Below are 24515 nucleotides of genomic sequence, written 5' to 3'. Positions count from 1 at the left end.
TGTATGGAGCAACAGTATTAAGGCCTTTTGCTTTCCTCGTGTTACTGTCTGTGAAGTGATACCCATGATTCCACACATATTGCATGACCATCCAGCTACGGAAAGACTGATTGTACATGTCGGCTCTAGTGATGTTTACAAACAACAGTCTGAGATACTGAAACAGGATTTTAACCATCTGCTCGACATTCTGGAGTTTTCCCGGTGTGAAGTGTTCATTTCTGGACCGATACCAACTGCACGTCGAGGCAGTGGTCACTTTACCAGACTGCTGGCTCTAAACAGCTGGCTCACTACAGCCTGTGCACATCGGAAGGTAAACTTCATTGACAATTTCAACATTTTTTGGAGGCGTCCTGAGCTTTTTAAACCTGATCAGCTTCACCCTAACAGGGCTGGGACTCAAATGCTTGTGGATAATCTAACGTATGGAATCACTCACATGCGGAATCTGCACCCAACCGCCAGCAGTAAAGTCAGTAATGTCAGTCAAAGGAGCCCACCATCTCCTGTCAGAGAATCTGTCCACAGTCTCAGAGGTAAACTCCAGGAGATTGAAGAGGTTCTGCAACACTACAGTCTGTTGTCTTGCAGGAACTCACCCACTTCTCCTGCACACTCAGTGAATTCTCAGGTCTGACACACTGGAACCCATGCTCCTATTCAGTGCTACATTCCAGTTATTTTAAATAGCCGGTGGCATGGCTCTCAGAATCGAAATAAAAATGTAATCAGAAGAAAACATAAGGGTACAAAACATTGTAACAAACAAAATTTGATCCCAGTGAAATGCACAAGTGATGTAAGCGATGCTGATCAAACACATCAAGCCTTTAAAGTCTCCTTACTAAACGTCCGCTCACTCACAAACAAGTCTTTTATAATAGCTAAATTAATTGAAGATTACTGTCTGGACATTCTTTTTCTAACAGAGACTTGGCTTGATAGCAATGGAGCAATAGTGCTAAATGAAGCTTCGCCTCCCGACTTTAACTATTTTAATATCTCCAGGGTAAATAAGAGAGGTGGTGGTGTTGCATGTTTTTACCATAAAGCATTCCGATGTAAGCAGATCTCATTAGGGGAACATCCTACGTTTGAATATCTGGCAGTACAACTCAACAGTACTTATTCAGTTCTTTTGATTGTTATCTATCATCCTCCCAGACTACATGCAGATTTTCTTGAAGATTTTGAAGAAATGCTTTCAAGGATTTTAATTGATTTTGATTATGTTTTAATTGCTGGGGATTTTAATATTCACATGGATATATCCACAAATCCAATCACTTCAGAATTCATGAGGATGCTTAACTCTTTTGATCTCATACAGCATGTATCAGGCCCAACTCATAAGCATGGCCACATTTTAGATTTGGTCATTTCTAAACGTATAGAGGTTAATAATACTGAAATTACTGATGTTGCAATCTCTGACCATTTTGGAGTATTCTTCAACATGTCATTATCTACTAGAACACTCAGTGAAAAGCGCACAATAACCAAGCGTTATCTCAGTGCTGGCAGTGCCGTGGCCTTCACAGACATGATACAGTCCCTCCCTCCCCTCTCAGAAAATGGGAATGAGTTAGTTGAAACATTCACACACAGAGTTAGGAACTGTATTGATGCTGTGGCACCAAAGGTAACTAAAATAATCTCTGGTAAAATTAAGATGCCCTGGAGAAACACTCCATCTATTGTAAAATTTAGGCAAGATTGTAGGCAGGCTGAGAGACGTTGGCGAAAGTCAAAATTGCAAGTACATTTTGATATTTATAAAACAACATTGCAGAATTACAACAGTGAAGTGAAATCAGCAAGGAAAAACTATTTCTCTACCTTAATCAATTCATACAATAATAACTCAGCTGTCTTGTTCAGAAGCATAGATCAGCTAGTAAACCCCACCTCCTGTGGCTTCCCTGAGACTGTTTCAGTTGAAAAATGTGAGGAGTTTGCTATATTTTTTAGGGACAAAATTACTAGTATAAGGCAGAACATAGCAACAAGCACTAATAGACCATCAACCCTTATATCAGTTACTCAGCCTAACTTTAATATGTCTTATTTCCAAGAAGTTGACATGGTAACACTACTTGATGTGATTTCATCACTAAAATCCTCTACTTGTGAACTGGACCCTTTACCAACAAGCTTTTTCAAGCAGGTTCTGAGCTCATTAGCAAATGAAGTTCTAACAATTATTAATCAGTCTCTGCAATTGGGTGAATTCCCTAAAATTTTTAAAACTGCAATGGTTAAACCACTATTAAAGAACAGAAATCTTGATCCCACAATTCTTAATAATTATCGACCTATATCTAACCTTTCCTTTCTCAGCAAAATCATTGAAAAAGTAGTGTCAATCCAGTTGAATGACTATGTCAAAGTAAATCAAATAAATGACACTTTTCAATCTGGTTTCAGAGCTCTCCACAGCACTGAAACAGCCCTAGTTAAAGTAGTAAATGACTTGAGATTGAATAAGGATGCAGGCAAACTCTCAGTCCTTTTTCTATTAGATTTAAGCGCCGCTTTTGACACCGTTGATCATGAAATACTTCTTGATCGACTACAGAGCTGGGTAGGCCTTAGTGGCTTAGTCTTAGACTGGTTTAGATCGTACCTAACTGGGCGTGATTACTATGTAGCATTAGGTACCTCTTCCTCCACACGTCAAAAAATAACTTGTGGCGTCCCCCAAGGATCAATTCTTGGGCCGTTACTATTCAACCTATATATGCTTCCGTTACCACACATCATTAATAAACATGGTATTAGTTATCATCAATATGCAGATGACACTCAACTTTATATTTCGCTAGAACCTAAAGCCCTAAAATCTATTTGCTCACTGTTTGACTGCATAGATGATATACAGACATGGATGTCTGACAATTTTCTGCAATTAAATAAACAGAAGACAGAGGTTCTTGTTCTTGGCAGTGATTCACAAAGGAATGATGTCCAGACTTATTTAAATCAAATGAATCTGAAAGCCAGACAATGTGTTAAGAACTTGGGTGTCACCTTTGATAATGAGCTCAGCTTCAAATCACACATCATGACTACATGCAAGACAGCTTACTTTCATCTTCGAAACATCGCTAAGGTCCGAGATATGCTCTCTCCTGCTGACAGTGAAAAACTTGTCCATGCATTTATCACATCAAGGCTAGATTATTGTAACGCTGTTCTATCTGCTCTTCCAAAGAGCTCTATTTCGCACCTACAGCGAGTTCAGAACGCGGCTGCAAGGGTTCTGACCCGCAGGAGAAAGAGAGATCATATTACACCTGCACTCCACTCACTGCACTGGTTACCTGTCAGCTTTAGAATAGATTTTAAGGTTCTAGTCATGGTTTTTAAATGTCTTCATGGTCTTGCCCCTCTTTACCTAAGTGAAATGATTGTTAGATATGTTCCAGTCAGGTCTCTCAGGTCTTCAAACAGTAATCTACTGGTGATTCCTAAAAGCCGATTAAAGATTGGCGAGGGTGCTTTTAGCCACTATGGCCCAAAGCTCTGGAATTCTCTTCCTGAAGAGCTCAAAGGCATTTCATCCCTGCATAGTTTTAAGAGCAGTCTCAAAACATTCCTGTTTAGATCCGCTTTTAGTTAAGAAACTCTTAATAGTTTTATCTTATTTACTTTACTTTTTATTATCTTACTTCACTTTTTATGTTATTTTAATATTTTTATCTTTAATTTCTTTTAACATTTTCTTTGTGTCTTTTTGTCTTTGTCTTATCTCCTTTTAATGTTTCTTTTATTTATACTGTAAAGCACTTTGAGTTACATGTATGTATGAAAGGTGCTATACAAATAAAGATTATTATTATTATTATTATTATTTCCATCAACAAATGGTCCCTGATGAGCTATATGGTCCTATGAATCTTCTCTTCCTTCAACCTATCTTTCATCTTTCTCTCGTCCTTCTATCTCCAAGCTTTCTGATTTCATTTATAATGCTAAGCCATTGTAGAAAAAAAGAAACTTAAAGGTGAAACAAAACTTAATGTAGAAAAGAAACCTAACTTAGAGAGAGGCTATAAAAAAGCCAGGGGCAGGGGCTTTTTGCTCAGACACTGCTGAGATCCACTTGGGTTAGGTAGACTTCTAGGCAACTAGCACCAGTGCACTGAAGAGTTTGTACCACGTGTACTTTGGCTATTTTGTACTCGCTTTTATTCTATATAAATTGATCTGAAAATAACTTTTGGTGTCAAACTTTGCTTGGGTCACTCAGTCAAAACCAATCGGTTCATCGGGGCAGTGTTGGGGCCCATCTGGGTCAGGAGAAAAAATCCCAACACCATCTACTTGCTCACTTGACCCTTTCCCCACAACACTGGTTAAATCCTGTCTACCTTCTCTCCTTCCTCTTCTTACTGCTATCGTTCATTCTTCTCTCACAACTGGGAATGTACCAGCAGCTTTTAAGACTGCAGCAATCAACCCAATAAAAAAAAAAAAACCTGGTGCTGATCCAACTGAATTTAAAAACTGACGCCCCATCTCTAATCTGCCATTTATTTCAAAAATACTTGAGAAAGTAGTAACAGCTGAACTTCACTCTGATCTTTCACATAATGATCTGTATGAAAAAATTCAATCCGGTTTCCGTTCTTCTCATAGCACAGAAACAGCACTTCTTAGAATCACCAATGATCTCCTCTCTGCAGCCGACTCTGGTCTTCTTTTCATACTTATTCTTCTGGATATGACTGCTGCTTTTGATACTGTCTGTCACTCCATTCTCCTTCATAGACTGTCCTCCATTGGGATAACTCACATACCATTAAAATGGTTTAAATCATATCTTTCAAACCGCACTCAGTTTATACCATTAAAACTTTCACTTCTCAACCCTTTTCTGTTATCTCTGGTGTTCCTCAAGCCTCCATCTTAGGGCCCCTTTTTATTACATATCTTCTCCCCCTCTGTAATATTTTTCGTAAACATAATATCAATTTTCACATTTACCCTGATGACACCCAGCTCTACATCTCAAGTAAGTAAAATTCCAATTTTCCCTTGCCCTCCCTTACTGGCTGCTTATCTGAAATTACAACCTGGTTCTCTTTTAATTTTCTCAAATTAAAATGGTGACAAAACACAAGTCCTACTTGTTGGCACAAAATTAAATCTTTCTAAAGCAAATACTTTTTCTCTGACTATTGATAATTGCACTCCGCATCAGTTCAGGTAAAAAGCTTGGGTGTCATCTTGGATAGTACACTTTCATTTCAATCACTCATCAATAATATCACTCTGTCTGCTTATTTCCACCTCAGAAATATCACTCGCCTCCGCTCCTCTCTTTCCTCTCACACTACTGCTATTCTGGTTCACAGCCTTGTCACTTCTCGTTTGGATTACTGTAATTCTCTTCTTGCTGGTCTTTTAAATCATTACACAAACTTCAAATGGTTCAAAACACAGCTGCACATATCATTACAAGAACTCCTTTTCACCATATCACTCCTTTTACATCAACTACACTGGCTCCCGGTTAGACAACGTATCATGTACAAAATTTTACTTCTCACTTTTAATGCAATTCACAACCTTGCTCCACCATATATATCAGACCTTATTAATATCACCTCTCACTCGCGATCATTGAGAGCATCTGCATCTATCCACCTGTCTGTTCCCACCATACATCTCAGCACCATGGGGAGTAGGGCTTTTAGTAGCTCTGTTCCTAGGCTATGGAATGCTCTGCCTCCTGACTTGAGGAATTTTAATTATTTCTTTTCACATTTTAAGTCAGGTCTCAAAACGCACTTGTTTAGAGCTGCCTATAACGTCTGACGCCAATAACGCTTATTTATCCATTCTGTTGAATACTGTTTTTGTTGTTTTATTATTTATTATTATTATTGTCATTTTTATACTTTGTGCAAGGCGACCTTGAGTGTCAGACAGATGTCTCCTTAAAATTGGCAGATGACGATGTTTACAGTGAAACATCATGATGGATGATGATAACGTTGAGAAAAAGAGGCCTACTATATAAAAACAATGATTAAAAATAAAATAAATAAAATAAAATAAAAGTAGTATAAATGGTGATAATTCTACCCAGGCTTTAACGTGTAATGAGAAAAAAACCTTCCACTGCCTTTGAATGGCCCAGAGCAGGTTTCCGCTAATGGCAAAAATCGCACAAAAATATCTCTGCATATGCGCTACCAGCATGCCCTCAGAAAGAGTCAACATGTTTTTTTTTTGGCCAGAAACATTGACATGTAAACGTGTTGGAATAGGCTACATAATGTCGGCCCTCTTAACATTTTAAGTTATTACAGTTTAGCGCATTTTGGGAAGTCATGCTTTCTGTTTGTTTTATATTTTTCTTGCTCTTATTATATTTTCATTCATTATTCTTTCCTTGTTTTGTTGTTCTGCTGTGATATCATAGTAAAATCCATGATTTATTTTAAAGCTTTTAAAAAAAAAGGTAAATGCCATAGCCATTCATAAGCTCTGTTGCTTCATTTTGTTGTTCAACTTTTAATAAACGTGTTTACAAACACCTTCGTGTCAATTTTATTTTGTAGCCTTTGCATTGCAAAATAATGGTTTCACTGAAGTTGTACTTCGGTTGAGCAAGTTTCCCGACGCACAACGAGCAGGCATACTCTATTAGCGTGAATAACCTGAAATATTTAAAATTAATACAGATGTGTAGAAAAAAATGAAGACAAACGATAACCTAGATATAAATAATAATATCCTAATAATAATAGAATAATAATAGAACAATAATAAATAATAATATGCCAATTAGACATTAGTAGCAGTAGGGAATTATAATTTTCATCCCTGACTCTAATTCATACAAGTTATATAACTGATTTTATAATTTTCTGTACAATCCCTGCAAAATTTTTGGTGAAGGCGACCTAAAGAAGGTCAATGCATGTTTGTGGAAAAACAAAAAAGTGGGCGTGGCATTGCGATGGTGGGTCATAAATGACGATGCATCGGCACAACCCTAGGTGTCGTAAAATAAAATGTATTATTATTATGACTCAGTGGCACAACACCTGTGGCCATGGAAGTGATTGAAACACCCCTCAGCTTCTTCTGCAAGAGAATCTGCCACTCTAGCAAGACAGGTGGATACATCTTCCAAGCTTCTCTTCCTTTTCTTAAGGTCCTCTAAAGACTGCTCAGTCAGCTTTCTTTTCTGGCTCTAGGATTCCTTTTCTTTCCTGATTCGTTCCTGATCCAGAAAGAGTCAGTTTTTTGACCGGGCTGCACCCACAGATGCTAAGAGTTCCTTGGTGAGGGGAACCTGTGACACCTCCATGCATTGTGACAGTCACATATGAGTCTGTGTGTGACAATTGTGTCCTCTTGCATGTTTTCTGCCTCCACCTCCTTGTTGGAAAATAAGAAATAAAAAGATAGACGTACACCATCAAATTAAATAATCATACACATATTATACATTTAACAACATGTAGACTCAGCCTATCTTCAAGTATGTCTAAGGCATGGTTTGACCAAAAATCCTCACACCCTGCAGCTGATAAAATTTATTAAATGTTACATTTTGGTTAAATTACTGAAATAAATGAAATTATAAAATTAACTAATTAAATAAAGGCTCAGAATTTTCTTTCCCCAGGCCATCTGTATCTTAAAACACACAAAACTTTTTTAACCCCCTACCTTCTTTTCTATTTATTATCCCGATGAAACCAACTTACTTTGTCTAGCCATGCTGAATATGAATTTGAATGTTAACATTGAAAACGTTGGGACACACTACCTGTTTTTACCCTATGTATATATGCCCACTAAAAGGCAATACATCAGTACAATGTAAATAAAACCATGTGCAATCCATGAAACAGAGCATGGGACAGTGGAACATGTTTCAAAACATGACATAACCCATCTACAGGGCATAGTTGTTTTTTTTTTTATTTTACATGATTTAACACAGTAAATATATTTTTATTTCCTCTAGCTGGGATTTAGCATGCATTGAAACATTTCTCTAACTCAATGCCATGGACAGTACATGGTTCTGAGATGTTTTTGTATTGTAGCCTAATTGTATAAAATGGTTAACACATTGAAAAGAAGATTGTGGAGCATAAGTAAGGATCACTTACTTTGATAAGTTTTGGTAGATCCTGCGCTGTTTCATGGCCCATGAAATGAGAGCCCATGTACCTCGATTGCACATATCCATTGCTCCAGAACCGAACATGAAGATCCAGCCGTTTGGATTTTGTGGTTGAATTAAAGCTTTCATCGAACATTAACACATACGGCCCGGTAAGAGCGTATCAACTCTCTCTTGATGAAGTCTGCCAAGCCAAATCTAGCTATATATGCGATTTGTTTAGTCCACACGAAAACTTTTTCGCGATATTCGAACCAGGGAACATTGCCGTCACTCTATCCTAATGTAGCCCGAATATCATTAGCCGAAGCACTAGTGATACTGCGGTGGAGTCCGGCGGGACCCGGCACTGACGATAGCGAAGACGGCGGGGATGAGGCACAAAATTGCGTGAAGGCTTTTCGTGACAAGGGCCGTTTCCTGCCTGCGGTTATTATGGGTTTTGTAGTTTAATTAATTAACACGTACCAACACCTGTAGCCCCGCACAAACACAGACAACACAGAACTGACTTCCGGACGTTTCGATTAAACTACACTTTTCTAAAATTAACTAAGGTAAAATTTTAAGACCTGACTAAATTAAATTTAAGACCTTGGATGAAAATCTGGCTGTTTTTTAAGTCTTTTAAGGCCTTAAATTTAAAGTTTTGAATTTCAGACATTTTAAGACTTTTTAAGACCCCGCGGGAACCCTGCCACTCCTCACAGAATGCGTGTACCACATCCACTAGTGATCGTGTGTGTGTGTGTGTGTGTGTGTGTGTGTGTGTGTGTGTGTGCTCACTGCACAAATGGATAAATGTGGAGGACAAATTTTGATTGGGGTGAAAATCACGATTGACAAATATGGCACATTAACATTAAGCTTTAGTACACACAAGTATGTGACTGTACACCAGAGAACTAAACACACGGGGCCTCACCTCAAACTCATAAATGAATTAACACATAAAATGGGATTTTTCTGAATAAAATGCTGTGATCAAAGCAATTTACAAAAGTATCTGAAATCAGAGATTGTGTAATCAACAGTTCTGCATCATATTTTCTGCACAATCTTGTGAACAAGAAACAATATGATGGTTAGCATCACGATGTAAGTAAAAGCAGATGTTTCCCTCACCTGTATGTAATCCTCAGGCACCAAGCCCGTTTGTCCTGTAGAGTTCTGAGCTTCTACCCAGCCTCCACCAACATTCTACATGAAGCAGAAACAACAATGTAACATGACATAACCAGCTACTCCTGGTACACAAGTGGCCAAAATAAATTACATGAGGAGACTCGTTCCATATAGACACCAGGAAACAAGCCACATATACCCTCTAATCGTAACCAAAAAGCTGTTGTAATCGATTTAGGTTCTTGTCAACTACCACACATTGTGGTCTTTAATCCTACATCAACATCCACTTCCCAACACAAGCACATCCTTAGTGATCACTGACAGGAGAGCTGTCTTACTCTCTTTGCTTGTTTTATTTGTTAAGCCAGAGCATGTTGAAAGTGTCCAGGATGGTGATAAAACACCATTCAGGTCCTCTCACAGAGAATCAAGGAGTAAACAAGCTACACCAAGCTCTACTTCACTTTGCAAATGTATCTTGTGGACCTTTAGAGAGGCAGCAGTAAACCTAAACATGGTTGTGCGTGAAAATCCCAGTAGATCAGCAGTTTCTGAAGTACTCAAAACAGCCCGTCTGGCACAAACACACACGCCACATTCAAAGTAACTTAAATCACCTTTCTTCCCCATTCTGATGCTTGGTTTGAACTGCAGCAGATTGTCTTGGTCATGTCTACATGCATTGAGTTGCTGCCACATGACTGGCATTTGCATTAATGAGCAGTTGGACAGGTAGGTGTACCTAATAAAGTGGCTGGTGAGTGTATATTTCCCCCAAGATGGCGCCACAGTAGGCAGCCTGTTACCGCAGCACCCAGTTTATCTCCTTCTCTTCTGTGTTTTTCTTATGATCTCAAGGCAGCTGGAACCACAATCACCAAGAAAACCATTTTGAACACACTATGCAGGAGTAAAATCCTGCAGTTCCTGCCAGATGCCCCCGCTCAAGAAGTTTGCCAGTGAACACCTGAATGATTCAGAGAATGCTTGGGAGAAGATGCTTCCCTCCGCCAGGACATTGAAAATGGGTCATGGATGGATCTTCCAGCACAGCTATGACCCAAAACATACAGCCAAGGCAACACAGGAGTGGCTCAAAAAGGAGCGCATTAAGGTCATGGTGGTCTAACCAGTCTCCAGACCTTAATCCCACTTAATCCCATAGAATAATTCATTAACATCATGGTGGTCTAACCAGTCTCCAGACATTAATTCCACTTAATCCCAAAGAATAATTCATTAACATCATGGTGGTCTAACCAGTCTCCAGACCTTAATCCCACTTAATCCCATAGAATAATTAATTAACATCATGGTGGTCTAACCAGTCTCCAGACCTTAATCCCACTTAATCCCATAGAATAGTTAATTCCATGGAATAATTGAGGCCTCAAAGTGTTGAGAGATGATACGCAAAGAGCTAAATATCCTTCAGGATCAATAAAGTATCTACCTAACCTAAGAGGAGTGGACCAAAGTTCCTCCTGATATGTGTTTAAACCTGGTCATCAACAACAATAAATATCTGACCTCTGTGCCTACATGTGATTTGACACCAAGTCCTGCTTGTTTTGCCATTGCTCAAATCTGTATTTCACATATTGAAATGCAAATCAATTTATGCATTTTCTGTAAAGTGCCTTTCTGGATTTTCTTTTCAATCCCTCACTGTTAAAAAAAATCTACCAGTAAAACTACAGACTTCTAAATGTGTGTCAGTGGGCAAAAGTTATTTAAAAAACTCAGGAAGGTGATGGTTTCATAATCAACTAGCAAATATTTTAACCATGCAAAAAAAAAAAAAAACATATAGTGATACAGGTGACACGGGTGATACAGGTGTCGGTTTCCTCACCCAGTTAATGACGATGAGTATTTCTCCCTCTTGGACACTCAACTCATTGTTGCCAGGCTCAGCAGTGAAGTCATACAGGACTAGAGTCTGAACACAAAAATACACATTACATGATTTATACAGTGCTGGAGTCTGAACACAACAAATACACATTACACATGACCGCCCAATGGGAGGACGGGTTCCCTCTTGAAGTTTCTTCCTAATCTCACCATCATAGGGAGTTTTTCCTTGTCACCGTCACCTTTGTCTTGCTCATTAGGAATCTGGACCCATATGATTGTAAAGCTGCTTTGTGACTTTGTAAAAAGCACTATATAAATAAATTTGACTGACATTACATGATTCATGCAGTTCTGGAGTCTCAACACAGCAAAAACACATTACATGTTTCATACAGTACCGGAGTCTGAACACAACAAATACATGATTCATACATGTCCTATGGGCCCACCACCTGGGGTAGAGGTGGTACAATGGGCCTGGTACATTGTGGATCAGGTGACGGCCGAAGGCGGAGGCATGGTGTGCGAAGCAGAGAGATGCCAACTAGATATAGTTGGGCTCACCTCAACGCACAGTTTGGGTTCTGGAACCAAAGTGAGGCTGGACTTTATTCCTTTCTGGAGTTGCCCATGGTGAAAGGCGGAGGGCTGGAGTGGACTTACTCATAGCTCCCTGGCTCACGGTGGAAGAAATACTTTGAGGATCTTCTCAATCCCACAATCACACTTTCCACAGCGGAAGCAGAACTGGATTACTCAACACCACACTCAATATCGGTTTTTAATGTATTTGATTTTAAAAGTACTTTATCTTTTTTGTTGCTCCTGCAATATATTTAACAAAATAAATAATTGCTGTGTCTATACATTTATTGTCCGTATTGTTCCTGCTGTGCCAAACGTCTCTGTGTATTTTTGTATGTAAGTGTAACCCAGGTTATTAAGCTGATACCCCTTAGACATACTACCCCTAATAATTATTTGGAAATTATGAAATCCTAGTTAATATGTTGACATAAGATATGAAAATATTAATAAATAATAATAAAATATAATTAGTAAGGAATTAAAAATGGGTATTTACCTCAGTGAACTGAATTTAATAAGATTACGGAGTTAAAATTATAATTTATAAATTATAATTATTAAATTGGTAGAAATAAATATTTAAAAAATAATTATTATATTTAAGCTCAAGCAGCAGCAATAGGATTGCCCTTGCGGCAAAAACTGCCCAGTAGAAACCCTGAAGCAGAAGACCATGTCAGAAACCTTGGCTTCATTTTCGACACTAATCTGAATTTCCAGAAACAAATCAGCACTGTTGTCAGAGGCAGTTTTTATCAGCTTAGAAACATAGCTAAGCTTAAAACAATTTTATCATTCAAGGACCTAGAAACAGTCATCCATGCTTTTATCTCATCGCGTGTTGAATACTGTAACTCATTGTACCTGGGTATCTGTCAGTCGAGCCTATCACGCCTCCAACTGGTTCAAAATGCAGCTGCACGTCTCCTGACTGGTACCAGAAAAAGACAAAGCATCACTCCTGTGCTGGCATCACTGCATTGGCTCTCAGTAAAATTCAGGATAGAATTCAAAGTTTTACTGTTTGTTTTCAAAGCCCTTCATGGCTTGGCTCCGAGCTACATTGCTGATTTGATTCATACTCGCTCAACCCCTCGTGCTCTACGTTCCTCCAACCAGTGGTGCTTAGACATTCCACGCTCTCGGCTAAAATTTAAAGGTGACCGGGCATTTTCTGTTGCAGCTCCCAAATTATGGAACACACTTCCAAATTTTATAAAGGAATCAGCTACTGTGGATATTTTTTAATGCAATTTGAAAACCTTTTTATTTTCACAGGCTTTTGAATCTTGAGCATTTTACGTTTGAATCTCTGTCATATGTGTTTTTACTATGTTTATGTTTTATGTGTATTTTACATTTCCTTTTATACCTAGTTTAAAATTTTCTATTTAAAGCTTACAAGTTGCTCTTTATGCAACTATAATTCTTGTTCAGCACTTTGGTCGACACTGGATGTCTTTTAAATGTGCTATAAAAATAAAGCTGACTTGACTTGACTGACTTAAGCATTAAATAATATACACTGTGTTAGGTCTTGGTTCAATAGGCTATGTGCAATGATTTCAATATGTTTTAATTGGTTTTAGGAACCAGTCCGGCCCTCGGCTTGTAGCAAATTTGGTTTTTTGGCCCTCGGTGTATTTGACTTTGACATCCCTGATATACACGGTGAGCTGAGTTTCAGCACCCGATTATCCTGAGCGGGGAGCTGAATCTTCGCTTTGGGTTCCAGACTAACAAAAAATACTGAACACCGGATCAGATTTGGCCAGTTTTGAATGGGACGAACCATTGATCTATATTACTGGATTGGACATCACGTGACTTAGCATGCGCCGCACAGGTGCCATTACTATGCATTGAGTCGTGCATTGAGGAGCATCCATGGATGGACATAAAAATGAGATCTAGCAGACAGTCACGTAAGAAAAACCAAAGAGGGACATAAATTGTCAAAACTACGACAACAAGATCACAAGATCAAAGGGTATCACATTTCACACGTCAGTAAAACAATTTTTATTTAAAAAAAAATAGCGGAGATGAGGGATGTTGACTGTCCATGCTAGCTTGATTTTGATAAATCTATGTCGAGTAAACCCACTTAAAAACAAGTTTTCTGTTCCAACAAATTACAATGTATTGTTATTAATATTATCATGTTAGGATAAAGTTGTAAATACGATGTTCATTAAAATTCTCTAAATCTGTTTTACTGGGACCGATGTTCAGTCCAGTTGGCATTATGTCCCATAGATACTCTCTCACACAAACTGAATAAATAATGGAACCAAATGAAAATTTAAGTCAATTAAATTTGTCATAATTATTTTTTAAATTAACAGGGGTGAGTTTCCCAAAACGTTCTTAGCGCCAAGTACTTCTTAACCTCATACGTAAGAACGAGGTTACGAAGTACTTAGCGCTAAGAACATTTTTGGAAACTCACCCCAGGTTAATACAGGTTTTTTTTTTTTTTTATAAATGCCATTTTTCTACACAGATTTCCCAACAAACAAAGAAAATATGAGCTGTACAAATTGTGGGTCAGAAAGTGTGGATGTCTGAGAGGACCATCATCTACAGCAGGGATATGCAGTGCTCACTGCCCACTGATATCAACCATACACTGAAGAGGGCACATGTTAGAGAAGGAGCAGTGCCACAGATTTTCAACCTTCCAGACTATATTAATAAAATATTTTATTAAAGTTGATGAAATTCTGTAGCCAATGAGAAGTAGCTGCAATAAATGATTTTGAAAATTGTATATTTTGTGTCATGTCAATTTATCTATGTATTTGTGGTAAACTGAATTGTGTAAGCTCTTTTCTGCTACTTGAAGGTAAAAAAAATCTGACAAATTTTGTCATAAATTTCAGATTCAAACTCATTATTTAATTATTAATTTCATAATTAATTTCACCCACATTTAGCCATGTAGTGCTCAAAGATGCTCCTCCACACTGATGCCATCTCATATTATACTTGAACATATATAAGAGGTATTGCACTTAAAGAATTTATGAAAACTACAGCTGTAACAGGGAGAGTTGACAAACTCATAAATTTGACTTTCAATATCAGAATTGTGATCATATTTAAAACTTATCAAAGTTATTTATTTACAACTTTTTACCATAATTATGATTGAATATCAAAAACATGACATACATGTGTTATTTAGTTTTAGCCAGGTGAAAGAAAAGGGCTTTATGCAGGGTTTTGTTAAAATTTTACCTAAATTGAAAAATTCCCAGACTGCTTATAAATTTATCTCTTGGGATAATACGAAATTGTACATATTTTACATATTCTCACCTTTAATTTAAGCCATATTTTATAAAAATCGGATAAGAAATAAGGGCGCTAGGACTGTTTTTGTGACAGATGGATGCACATCCCACATAGGAACTACACTGCTTTGCTGACATGACTCAATGCATAGTAATGGCGCCGAGGGCGATGCATCGCTAGCTATAGCGGCAACAGGCGATGTCCAATCCAGTATAATATAGATCAATGGGACGAACTCTACTGAATTCTGCTCGGACCTGCCGCCTGGTTACTAGAGTCTAGTCGTGTGGGATATGAGCTGGCGAGCCAAAAGCCCAAGGAATTTCGTACCTGAGCACTGAGTTTGAGTATTCCCTATTTTTCTTGCGGTCAAACTGTTTTTACCGCTCTGAGTGAGTTCCATTGCGTTACCCCATAACGGACTGAAACGCACCAACTTCTAAAGGTTCTTGGAGGCCTAAACACTTTCAAAGGATAGACTTTTCTCTGGTTAACACCCATTCACCTGTAATGTGAACACTCCTTTGTTCCTTATATGTGAATTAAGGTGACATTTGCAATTAACTAATATTTTCTGGGTTGAACTCTACCGAGTTTGATATTTACCGTTTCACTTTGATATTCACTGTCTTATATTGTTGTTATTTGTTTATTTTAATTGATTGTTTTATTATTTTGGTTATGTGAATTGCTGGAAATCATTTATGGTGTTGAGAAAGAAATAACATTGGTTTATTATATTGTAGAGCAACAGACAAAACAAATACTTACCTCTTAATCTGTGAAACAAACTGTAACGTTACAACCAGGAAGACAGGGATCCAATTGCGGATTTTAGTTTTCTTTTTATTTTTTGAAGTGAACACGGAGCACTCGTATAGACGAGCAACACCGTGGAGTGTGTGCGGTGTATGTGTGTGATAGTCGAGGTCGAGACGGTCCGAGTTCAGGCCGGGTAGACAGATGGCTGGAGGTACAAGAGGGCTAGGCTGGGAACGATGTCTGGAACGAGAGCAGAGGTCAGAACACAGGAGAGCAATCACGAGGAGATAACGCTTAGTCAGTGGCATGCCAACAATACTTCGCAACCCGGTGGTGAGAGGGGAAGGCTTAAGTACACGTGGCTATGGGAGGTAACGAGCGGCAGGTGCAAGGACTAAGTAGGTGGTCACGTGCTGTTCCTGACAGTACCCCCCCACCGACGAGCGGCACCAGCCGCAACCGAACGATTAGACGGGGGGCGACCACGGCGACGAGGGGCAGGGAAGTTAGGATGGGCAGCGTGAAAGTCCGCGATGAGCGGGGGATCCAACACGTCCCGTGCGGGGACCCAGGCGCTCTCCTCGGGTCCATAGCCCTCCCACTCAATGAGGTACTGAAGCCCACCCCGACGCCGACGGGACTCCAGAATCTCCTGGATGAGGTAGGCGGGGCGCCTGTCGAGCTCCAGTGGTTCAGGTGGCTTGGCAAGTGACGGTGTAGTGGACATGGGGCTGTAAAACACCGGCTTGAGCAGAGAGACGTGAAAGACAGGATGCACACGATACTGAGGGGGTAGCTGTATCTCATACGACACGGCGTTGACACGACGTAAAACCTTGAAGGGCCCGATGTATTTAGGGCTCAGTTTCTTACAGTACCGCTGCAGGTTCAAGTCGCGCGTAGACAACCACACCCGCTGACCAGGGTGATGGACAAGAGAGGGCAGACGACGACGGTCGGCGTGGAGTCTCCGAGTGTGTAGCGCTCGCCGCAGGTGCACGTGGGCACGTTCCCATGTCCGTGCACTGTTCCGAAACCAGTCGTCTAACGCAGGTATATTCGACGAGCTATTGTCCCAGGGGAAGAAAGCCGGTTGATACCCGTACACACATTGGAAGGGAGTCATCTTGGTGGATGAATGCATTAACGAATTCCGAGCATATTCCGCCCAGGGTAAGTATTTACTCCAGCTCGTCTGAGAAACGCAATACTGCCTTAGGAACCTCCCGATCTCCTGATTTACTCGTTCCACCTCGCCGTTGGACTGTGGATGGTAGCCGGAGGTAAGACTAACGGCGACACCGAGTAATTTGCAGAATTGTTTCCATAGCTGCGACGTAAATTGAACACCTCGATCAGACACTATATCTTCAGGCAACCCGAAGACTCGGAAATCGAAAGAAAACACTGCTTGGGCGGTCTCCATGGCCATAGGCAATTTAGAGAACGGTATCAAGCGACACATTTTGGAGAACCTATCGACTACAACTAAGATGACAGTGTTACCTTCGGACTTCGGCAGGTCAGTGATGAAGTCCATCGCGATGTGTGTCCAGGGCCGACGCGGAATAGAAAGCGGTAGCAGTTTTCCCACAGGGAGAGTGCGAGGGGTGCGCGCAAACACTACAGGCTAGAATGTAATCCCGAACGTCGTCCTTCAGAGACGCCCACCAATACAGCCGTGACAGCAAGTGCGCTGTGCGTGTGATACCTGGGTGACCTGTACCTGCCGTATCATGTGCCAGCTGTAAGAGACGTCCCCTCAACGACACTGGAATGTATTGTTTCCCAGCTGGACAATCGTCTGGACTTGGGTCACTGCGTAGCGCCTCTTCTATTTCGCCTTGTAGGTTCCAACAAACTGCGGCTAGGAAACAGGTGCGTGGTAATATGTACTCCGGTTCTTTGTCTGCGGTATCCTTTTCATAAAGGCGAGAGAGGGCATCGGCTTTCGTGTTCTTCGAACCGGGTCTATAGGAAACAGAGAATCGGAAATGGGAGAAGAACAACGCCCATCGGGCTTGGCGAGGATTGAGGCGTCTGGCCTCCTTAAGGTATTTTAAGTTCTTGTGGTCAGTGTATACGATAAAAGGATGTTCGGCTCCCTCTAGCCAATGTCTCCACTGGTCCAGGGCGAGTTTCACTGCCAGGAGTTCACGATTTCCTACATCGTAATTCCGTTCTGCAGGTTACAACTTTTTGGAGAAAAACGCACAAGGGACCAATTTAGGGGGGTTTCCTTGGCGTTGAGACAGGACTGCTCCCACTCCCACCTCGGAGGCGTCAACCTCAACCACGAAGGGAATCAGGGGATCAGGGAGGTGTAGGATGGGTGCGGAGGTGAACGCGCCCTTGAGTAGCGAAAATGCCCGATCCGCCTCAACTGTCCAGACGAGGCGTAAATGCTGCCCCCCCCCGAAGGAGATCAGTAAGCGGAGCGGCCACGGAACCGAAGTCTCTGACGAAGCGGCAGTAAAAGTTGGCGAAACCCAGGAACCGCTGCAATTCTTTCCTAGTCCGGGGCACAGGCCACTGCGTGACGGCCGCTACCTTGTCCATGTTCATGGAGATTCCCCCCGGAGACAGAGTACACCCCAGGAAGTTCACGGAAGTCCGGTGGAACTCACACTTTTCTGCTTTTGCGTAGAGGTGGTGCTGTCGCAAGCGTGACAACACCGCAGCGACATGCTGGACATGGTCAGTAGTTGACGAGGAGTAAACAAGAATATCGTCAATGTAAACAATAACGAATTTTCCTATCATGTCCCGGAATATCTCATCCATAAACGCCTGGAAAACAGACGGGCTGTTGGTTAGACCAGTGGTTCTCAAACTGTGGTACGCGTACCACTGGTGGTACGCAGAGCACCCCGCGGTGGTACGCCAGATGAACTCGGAAAATAAAAGATGCTTTGAGGTTTTTTTTTTTTTTTTACACAACACATTTTTTTTTTATTAAAACAGAATTATGACAAGTCCTGAAATTCAGAAACTAAAAGGGATTACTCGTATTATGTGCGGAGAAAATGTCGCTAAACAGTTCGACCTGGTGCATCTTTCAAACGACACGGTCACTCGCAGAATTGATGAAATGGTGGACAACGTCAGACAAACATTGACCGAGAGAATTAAAATGAGTAAATGCTTCTCACTGCAGTTAGATGAATCCATAGATGTCGCAGATTTAGCCAACTTGCTCGTTTACGTGCGATATGAGTATGAGGGCATGTCGCACGAAGACTTTTTGTGCTGTAAACCAACCACTACCAACACGAACTACAGGAGAACTACATTACAGGGTTGCCAACTTTTGACGTTCGCTTGGAGTGAGATTTTAACCTGGAGCCGGTGGCGAGTGTATTTTGTTGAGCGGGGGGTGGGGGGGGGGGAACGAAAGTTGGCAACCCTGACATTATAACATATGTGTGTAATGAGCAGGGTTGCCAAATGCGTGAGACACACGCATTTGACCGTCTTCACACGCCACACATCCGATTTCTCACGTCGACAAAAAAAAAATCTAGTTTATTTACCTCTGATCCACATCTATGATTCAATGAGTTACTAGTTCGCTCTGGCGCCAACCATCGTGATATAATACTTAATTCGTGTCCATTTTACATCCTCCCGGTAACAATTTACATTCGCCCCCCCCCCCCCCCCCCCCCCCCTGTCAACAACTTAAACTTGCCAAACAGCTTTTTCTTTTTTTTTTTTTTTTTTTTTGGGGGGGGGGGGGCGGGGTAGTAGGTGGTACGTGGAGGTTTTTCGTTTGACAGTTGGTGGTACTTTGTCTAAAAAGTTTGAGAACCACTGGGTTAGACCATACGGCATCACTAGATATTCATAGTGACCTCGTGCTGTGACGAAAGCGGTTTTCCACTCGTCCCCTTCACGGATTCGAATTAGATTGTAGGCACTCCGCAAGTCTAGCTTCGTGAATATGTTCGCCCCTCTAAGACGTTCCTGTGACTCCGAGATGAAGGGAAGAGGATAGACGAATCTAGACGTGACAGCATTGAGAGAGCGATAGTCTATACAAGGACGTAGTCCCCCCCCTTTCTTCTCCACAAAGAAAAACCCCGCTGCCACAGGCGATGTGGACGGACGGATGAACCCTTTCTGAAGAGCCTCGTCAATATACTGCTCCATAGCCAGATCCTCCAGACGAGACAAGGGGTAAGGCTTCGTACGCCGTGGGAGGGGAGATCCGGGCAGTAGTTCGATCGCGCAATCCCATGGTCTGTGTGGCGGCAGGTGACTGGCGTTTTCCTTGCTGAAGACGTCGGCGTATGCTCGATATTGCTCGGGATAAGCAGTCTCGAGAGGAGAGTTGGGGCTCTCTACAGACGTGGATCGGAGAGGTAAGTGCATACAATTGTCGTGACAGTGAGAACCCCATTTCGTGATCTCCCTAGTCTTCCAGGAAACAGTGGGATTATGCAGAGACAGCCAGGGAAACCCGAGTACTACTGGATCGCGGGGTGAGGGCAGCAGAAGGAACTGGATGGATTCCGTATGGAATATTCCGACTTGGAGCGTAACAGGTACGGTACATTCAGTAATCAGCCCTTCTCCGATGGGCTGACCATTTAGAGCATTTACACGCAGAGGAGGACAGACAGAAGTCGTGGGGATGTGCAAACGACGTGCCAGACCCGCATCAAGGATGTTTCCCGCAGCCCCAGAATCTAACAGTGCTGAAAGGTGAGTAGACATACCCCCAGACGTGATTCGTACAGGCAAGTTAAGCTGGTTGTTATGGCTAAAACAAAACACAGGGTTGCTTACTCGTTTGTTCGTTGGAATGTCCTCCGCAGTGCGCATCGGGCGAACGGGGCAGCGATCGCGGAAGTGGCCTCTCTCCGCAGTATAGGCACAAGCCTTCGCGTAGACGCCGAGTCCTCTCGTGCAAGGACAGGGGTGTTCTGCCCAACTGCATGGCTTCTGCGCCCTCATGCGTTGCATCAAGCGATGAGAGGTTCTGACGACTCGGTGCAGTAGAGGGAGAGCTCCTCCACGACGCTGGACGGTGGGTGAGCAACAGCTTGTCTACGTTGACAGCGGTCTGGACGAACTCGAACAGTGACTTTCCTTCACCGCGGCAGGCGAGCTCCACTTGTAGATCGTGCCTCAGTCCTCTACGGAACACGGTTTTCAGGGCAGGTTCGCTCCATCCGCTACCGGCAGCCAGGGTAAAGGAACTCCCGAGCGTAGTCCGCCGCACTGCGTTGCCCTTGGTGAACTTCACACAACAAAGTGCCCACGTCTCTTCCCGCAGCCGGGTGATCAAACACGGATTTAAACAACACGGAGAACTGGGCCTCGGATTCGAGAGACGGGTCCTTGCTGTTCCAGAGTGCTGTACCCCAGGCTCCAGCTTCTCCTGTGAGGTGTGACAAGACGAAATGGATCTTCTGTTTTTCTGTCTGGAACTGGACCGGGTGATAATCGAAGTACATAGAGCATTGCATGAGGAAGTTCTGACAACGCTCCAGGGAACCGTCATACCGCGCCGGCACTGCCACAGGAATACAGTGAGGAAAGCCAGGAGGAGCGATGGCCGCAGCAGCTTGGTGTTGTACTGCTTGTTGTGTGGCCTGCTGCTGAATCACCTGCTGCTGGATCGCCTGGTGCTGTGCCACTTGCTGTTGGGCTGTCTGCAGTTGAGCGGCTTGTGCCTTCATAGCCTCCGTGAGCTGTCGGACGTCATCTTGGAGTGAGGCGATGGTATTCCCTTGCTGGGCGAGGAGTGCAGGTACGTCCGCTGGATCCATTTGTAATGGCGAAGTATTATGTAACGTTATAACCAGGAAGACAGGGATCCAATTGCGGATTTTAGTTTTCTTTTTATTTTTTGAAGTGAACACGGAGCACTCGTATAGACGAGCAACACCGTGGAGTGTGTGCGGTGTATGTGTGTGATAGTCGAGGTCGAGACGGTCCGAGTTCACGCCGGGTAGACAGATGGCTGGAGGTACAAGAGGGCTAGGCTGGGAACGATGTCTGGAACGAGAGCAGAGGTCAGAACACAGGAGAGCAATCACGAGGAGATAACGCTTAGTCAGTGGCATGCCAACAATACTTCGCAACCCGGTGGTGAGAGGGGAAGGCTTAAGTACACGTGGCTATGGGAGGTAACGAGCGGCAGGTGCAAGGACTAAGTAGGTGGTCACGTGCTGTTCCTGACACAAACGTATACCGACCTTCAATACATACCTTAATATTCAAATTATACTTACCATAGTTCTTTAATTATACTTACCTTAACCCTCTTAATCTTTAATTATACCTACCTCAGCTAGTGATATAAACATTGATATAAAACCTAGAAATGAAGTGAAACCTCGGATTAATAATCTAAATAGAACTTAAAATACCAACTGTGTTACCCCTGAGGACTGAGTACTAAATATTTAATTCTTGAAACACCACTATTGGGTATGGATAAATATTTTTTTTGTGTATAAATACTAAATATACTATAAAATACTAAATATTTAATTCTTGAAACACCATAAACTCTATTTGGTATTGATTAATATTTTTTGTGTATAACAATAGAGAAACTAAACCTTAAATATACAGTGTGTGAACATTGTTAATGTGTTTTATTTTTCTTACCTGATTTCCCCCCTTTGCACATTGAGACCCCTATTTTAACATCTTTAATACATGTATTGCAATTTATCTTAATGTATTTTGTGTGTCTTTATTATCCTTGCCTCCAGAGCGAACCTAACTGTTCCATCATTTCCCATTGTATTTTAATATCGAACATACTCTAGTAGCAACCCCCAGGGGACGCTACATAAGGAACAAACATACCATCTTCTCTCTTGTCGTTTTTGTCTATTTAGTAGCCATAAACATATCAGAATTTAGAAGCTGCTCATGGATGGAAGCCATATATTGTTTGATGTCTGGTGTTACGTCAGGTAAATGTTCCTTCACCTGTTTTGTATTTATTTTTCACTGCCACCTATCATTTCAGAGAACACTGCAGTGAAGACACGTCCAGTACAAACGGCGCTCTTACAGGTGCGCACGCAATGCGCAGAGTCCAGCGCTATAGACACCAACCTGTACCTGAGCCTGAACTCTGGTGTGATGTTTATAATAACTTTGTACAAAAAGAAAGACAGAACTGAAATAAACTTAACCGAACACAATAACGCTTACAAACTGTGCTTATTCATCAGGGGTTTGATCCGTATGCCTACTAGACTTGTTTAGCAGTCATTTGAAAAATGTCAGAAAAAGTTGTCTTGTTCTCAATATTGGTGATGTGAGGTAAGATGTATTGGTAATTGTAAAAGACCATATGAAGAAATTCCAATCAGCGCTACTGTATTGATAAGAGAATGGACAGCCAAACCTAGACTGGAGAGAAGCACACCAAGCCTTCAGAACAGAGACAGCAGCTCAATACAGAACACAGTACCACAAATAAAGTTGAATTTCCTGATCTCAACAAAAATAAACACTTCCTGCAAGAAATGTCAATTATGAAAGTCTTATGTTATCTCATCATCAAACATTACTTTGTTTTTTGTGAGTGTTAATTTGTTAGAATACACCATTGTGTGAATATATGAAACAATTGAAACTGATTCATGTAGCAGCTATACTCAGAGTCCCAGCTCCAGTGAGCAAGCCAAAGGCAATAGTGGAAAAACTCCCAAGAGCACGAAGAAGAAACCTGGAGAGGAACCAAGACTCAGAGGAGACCAGTCATCTTCTGGTCAACAAAAATAATTTAAAAATAAAGCAACAAGAAGCCAAGACAACAGAAAAAGAATAAAGAGCAAAAAATATGTACAAATTCACCTTCAATATTAGTGGTCAAAGAAGTCCGCGCTAAGGCATGAAAATCTGTAATGCTGTCAGCACTCAGAATCTTATCATTCCTAATTCTGTGTATTCTGAGTAAAAAGTGTTATGCTTGTGATTTTGAACAGGATGTACTAAGAGTCAAAATACTGTGGTATGCTTTTCCAGCACGTTTAAGACATGGCTTTTAATAACTTTTAATTTAATTACATGACTGACAGTCATGGCCTGGTGGTTAGGAAACTGGTCTTGTGACAGGAGGGTCGTGGGTTCGATTCCCAGACCTGAGGCCATGACTGAGGTGCCCCTGAGCAAGGCCCTTAACCCTCAATTGCTCACTTGTATAAAAATGAGATTAAAAAAGTGTAAGTCGCTCTGGATAAGGGTGTCTGCCAAATGCCGTAAATGTAAATGTAATTAGGAACATCTGAAATTGTATAAAGTATGAAGATGTACACAAGTAAATATGCAAAATATTATATCAATTTCTGGAATATTCTTTATAACTAAATATAAAAATAAACTTTCCTTTGTATGTAAATAACAATCAGCTAGTGTAAACGGATCATAGCAGCACATTCGGACTGTTAAGAGACATAAAAGCCGACGTGATGAGAATAAAACTATTTCAGTTTACCTGCAATACATGTATGCACTTCCATAACATATGGAAGAGTTAACAAATATGTACATATGTGTGTATGCCCAGCGTCGCCGAGAGCTTCAGCAGTCATATTCTAATCTGTCGTAGTCACATTTACACACATGTACGGCAGATTGTGTCCACCTTAAAAATGATCTACATACCGGTAAAGGCGAAACTTACCTATCTAGTTCACAGGAATCTAAATTAAGACATACCTATCTACTAACTATAAACACAAAA

The 24515-nt window shown here is 41.3% G+C and overlaps 1 protein-coding gene across 2 annotated transcripts in view; it reads right to left on the bottom strand.

Moving 5' to 3' along the window:
- snx9a (sorting nexin 9a) overlaps positions 1–24515 on the bottom strand; it is an 89019-nt gene that overhangs the window by 63710 nt on the left and 794 nt on the right. For both annotated transcript variants that reach the window (XM_076987758.1, XM_076987757.1), the window contains exons 2-3: positions 11142–11228; positions 9284–9358 (exon numbers count right to left, since the gene is read on the bottom strand). In XM_076987758.1, the coding sequence (XP_076843873.1) occupies positions 9284–9358; positions 11142–11228 (162 nt within the window). The remainder of the gene's footprint in view (positions 1–9283; positions 9359–11141; positions 11229–24515) is intronic.

The sequence above is a fragment of the Brachyhypopomus gauderio genome, unplaced genomic scaffold (genome assembly GCF_052324685.1).
Source record: "Brachyhypopomus gauderio isolate BG-103 unplaced genomic scaffold, BGAUD_0.2 sc56, whole genome shotgun sequence".
Lineage (NCBI taxonomy): Eukaryota > Metazoa > Chordata > Actinopteri > Gymnotiformes > Hypopomidae > Brachyhypopomus > Brachyhypopomus gauderio.
This window is presented reverse-complemented; position numbering and strand designations above follow the sequence as displayed.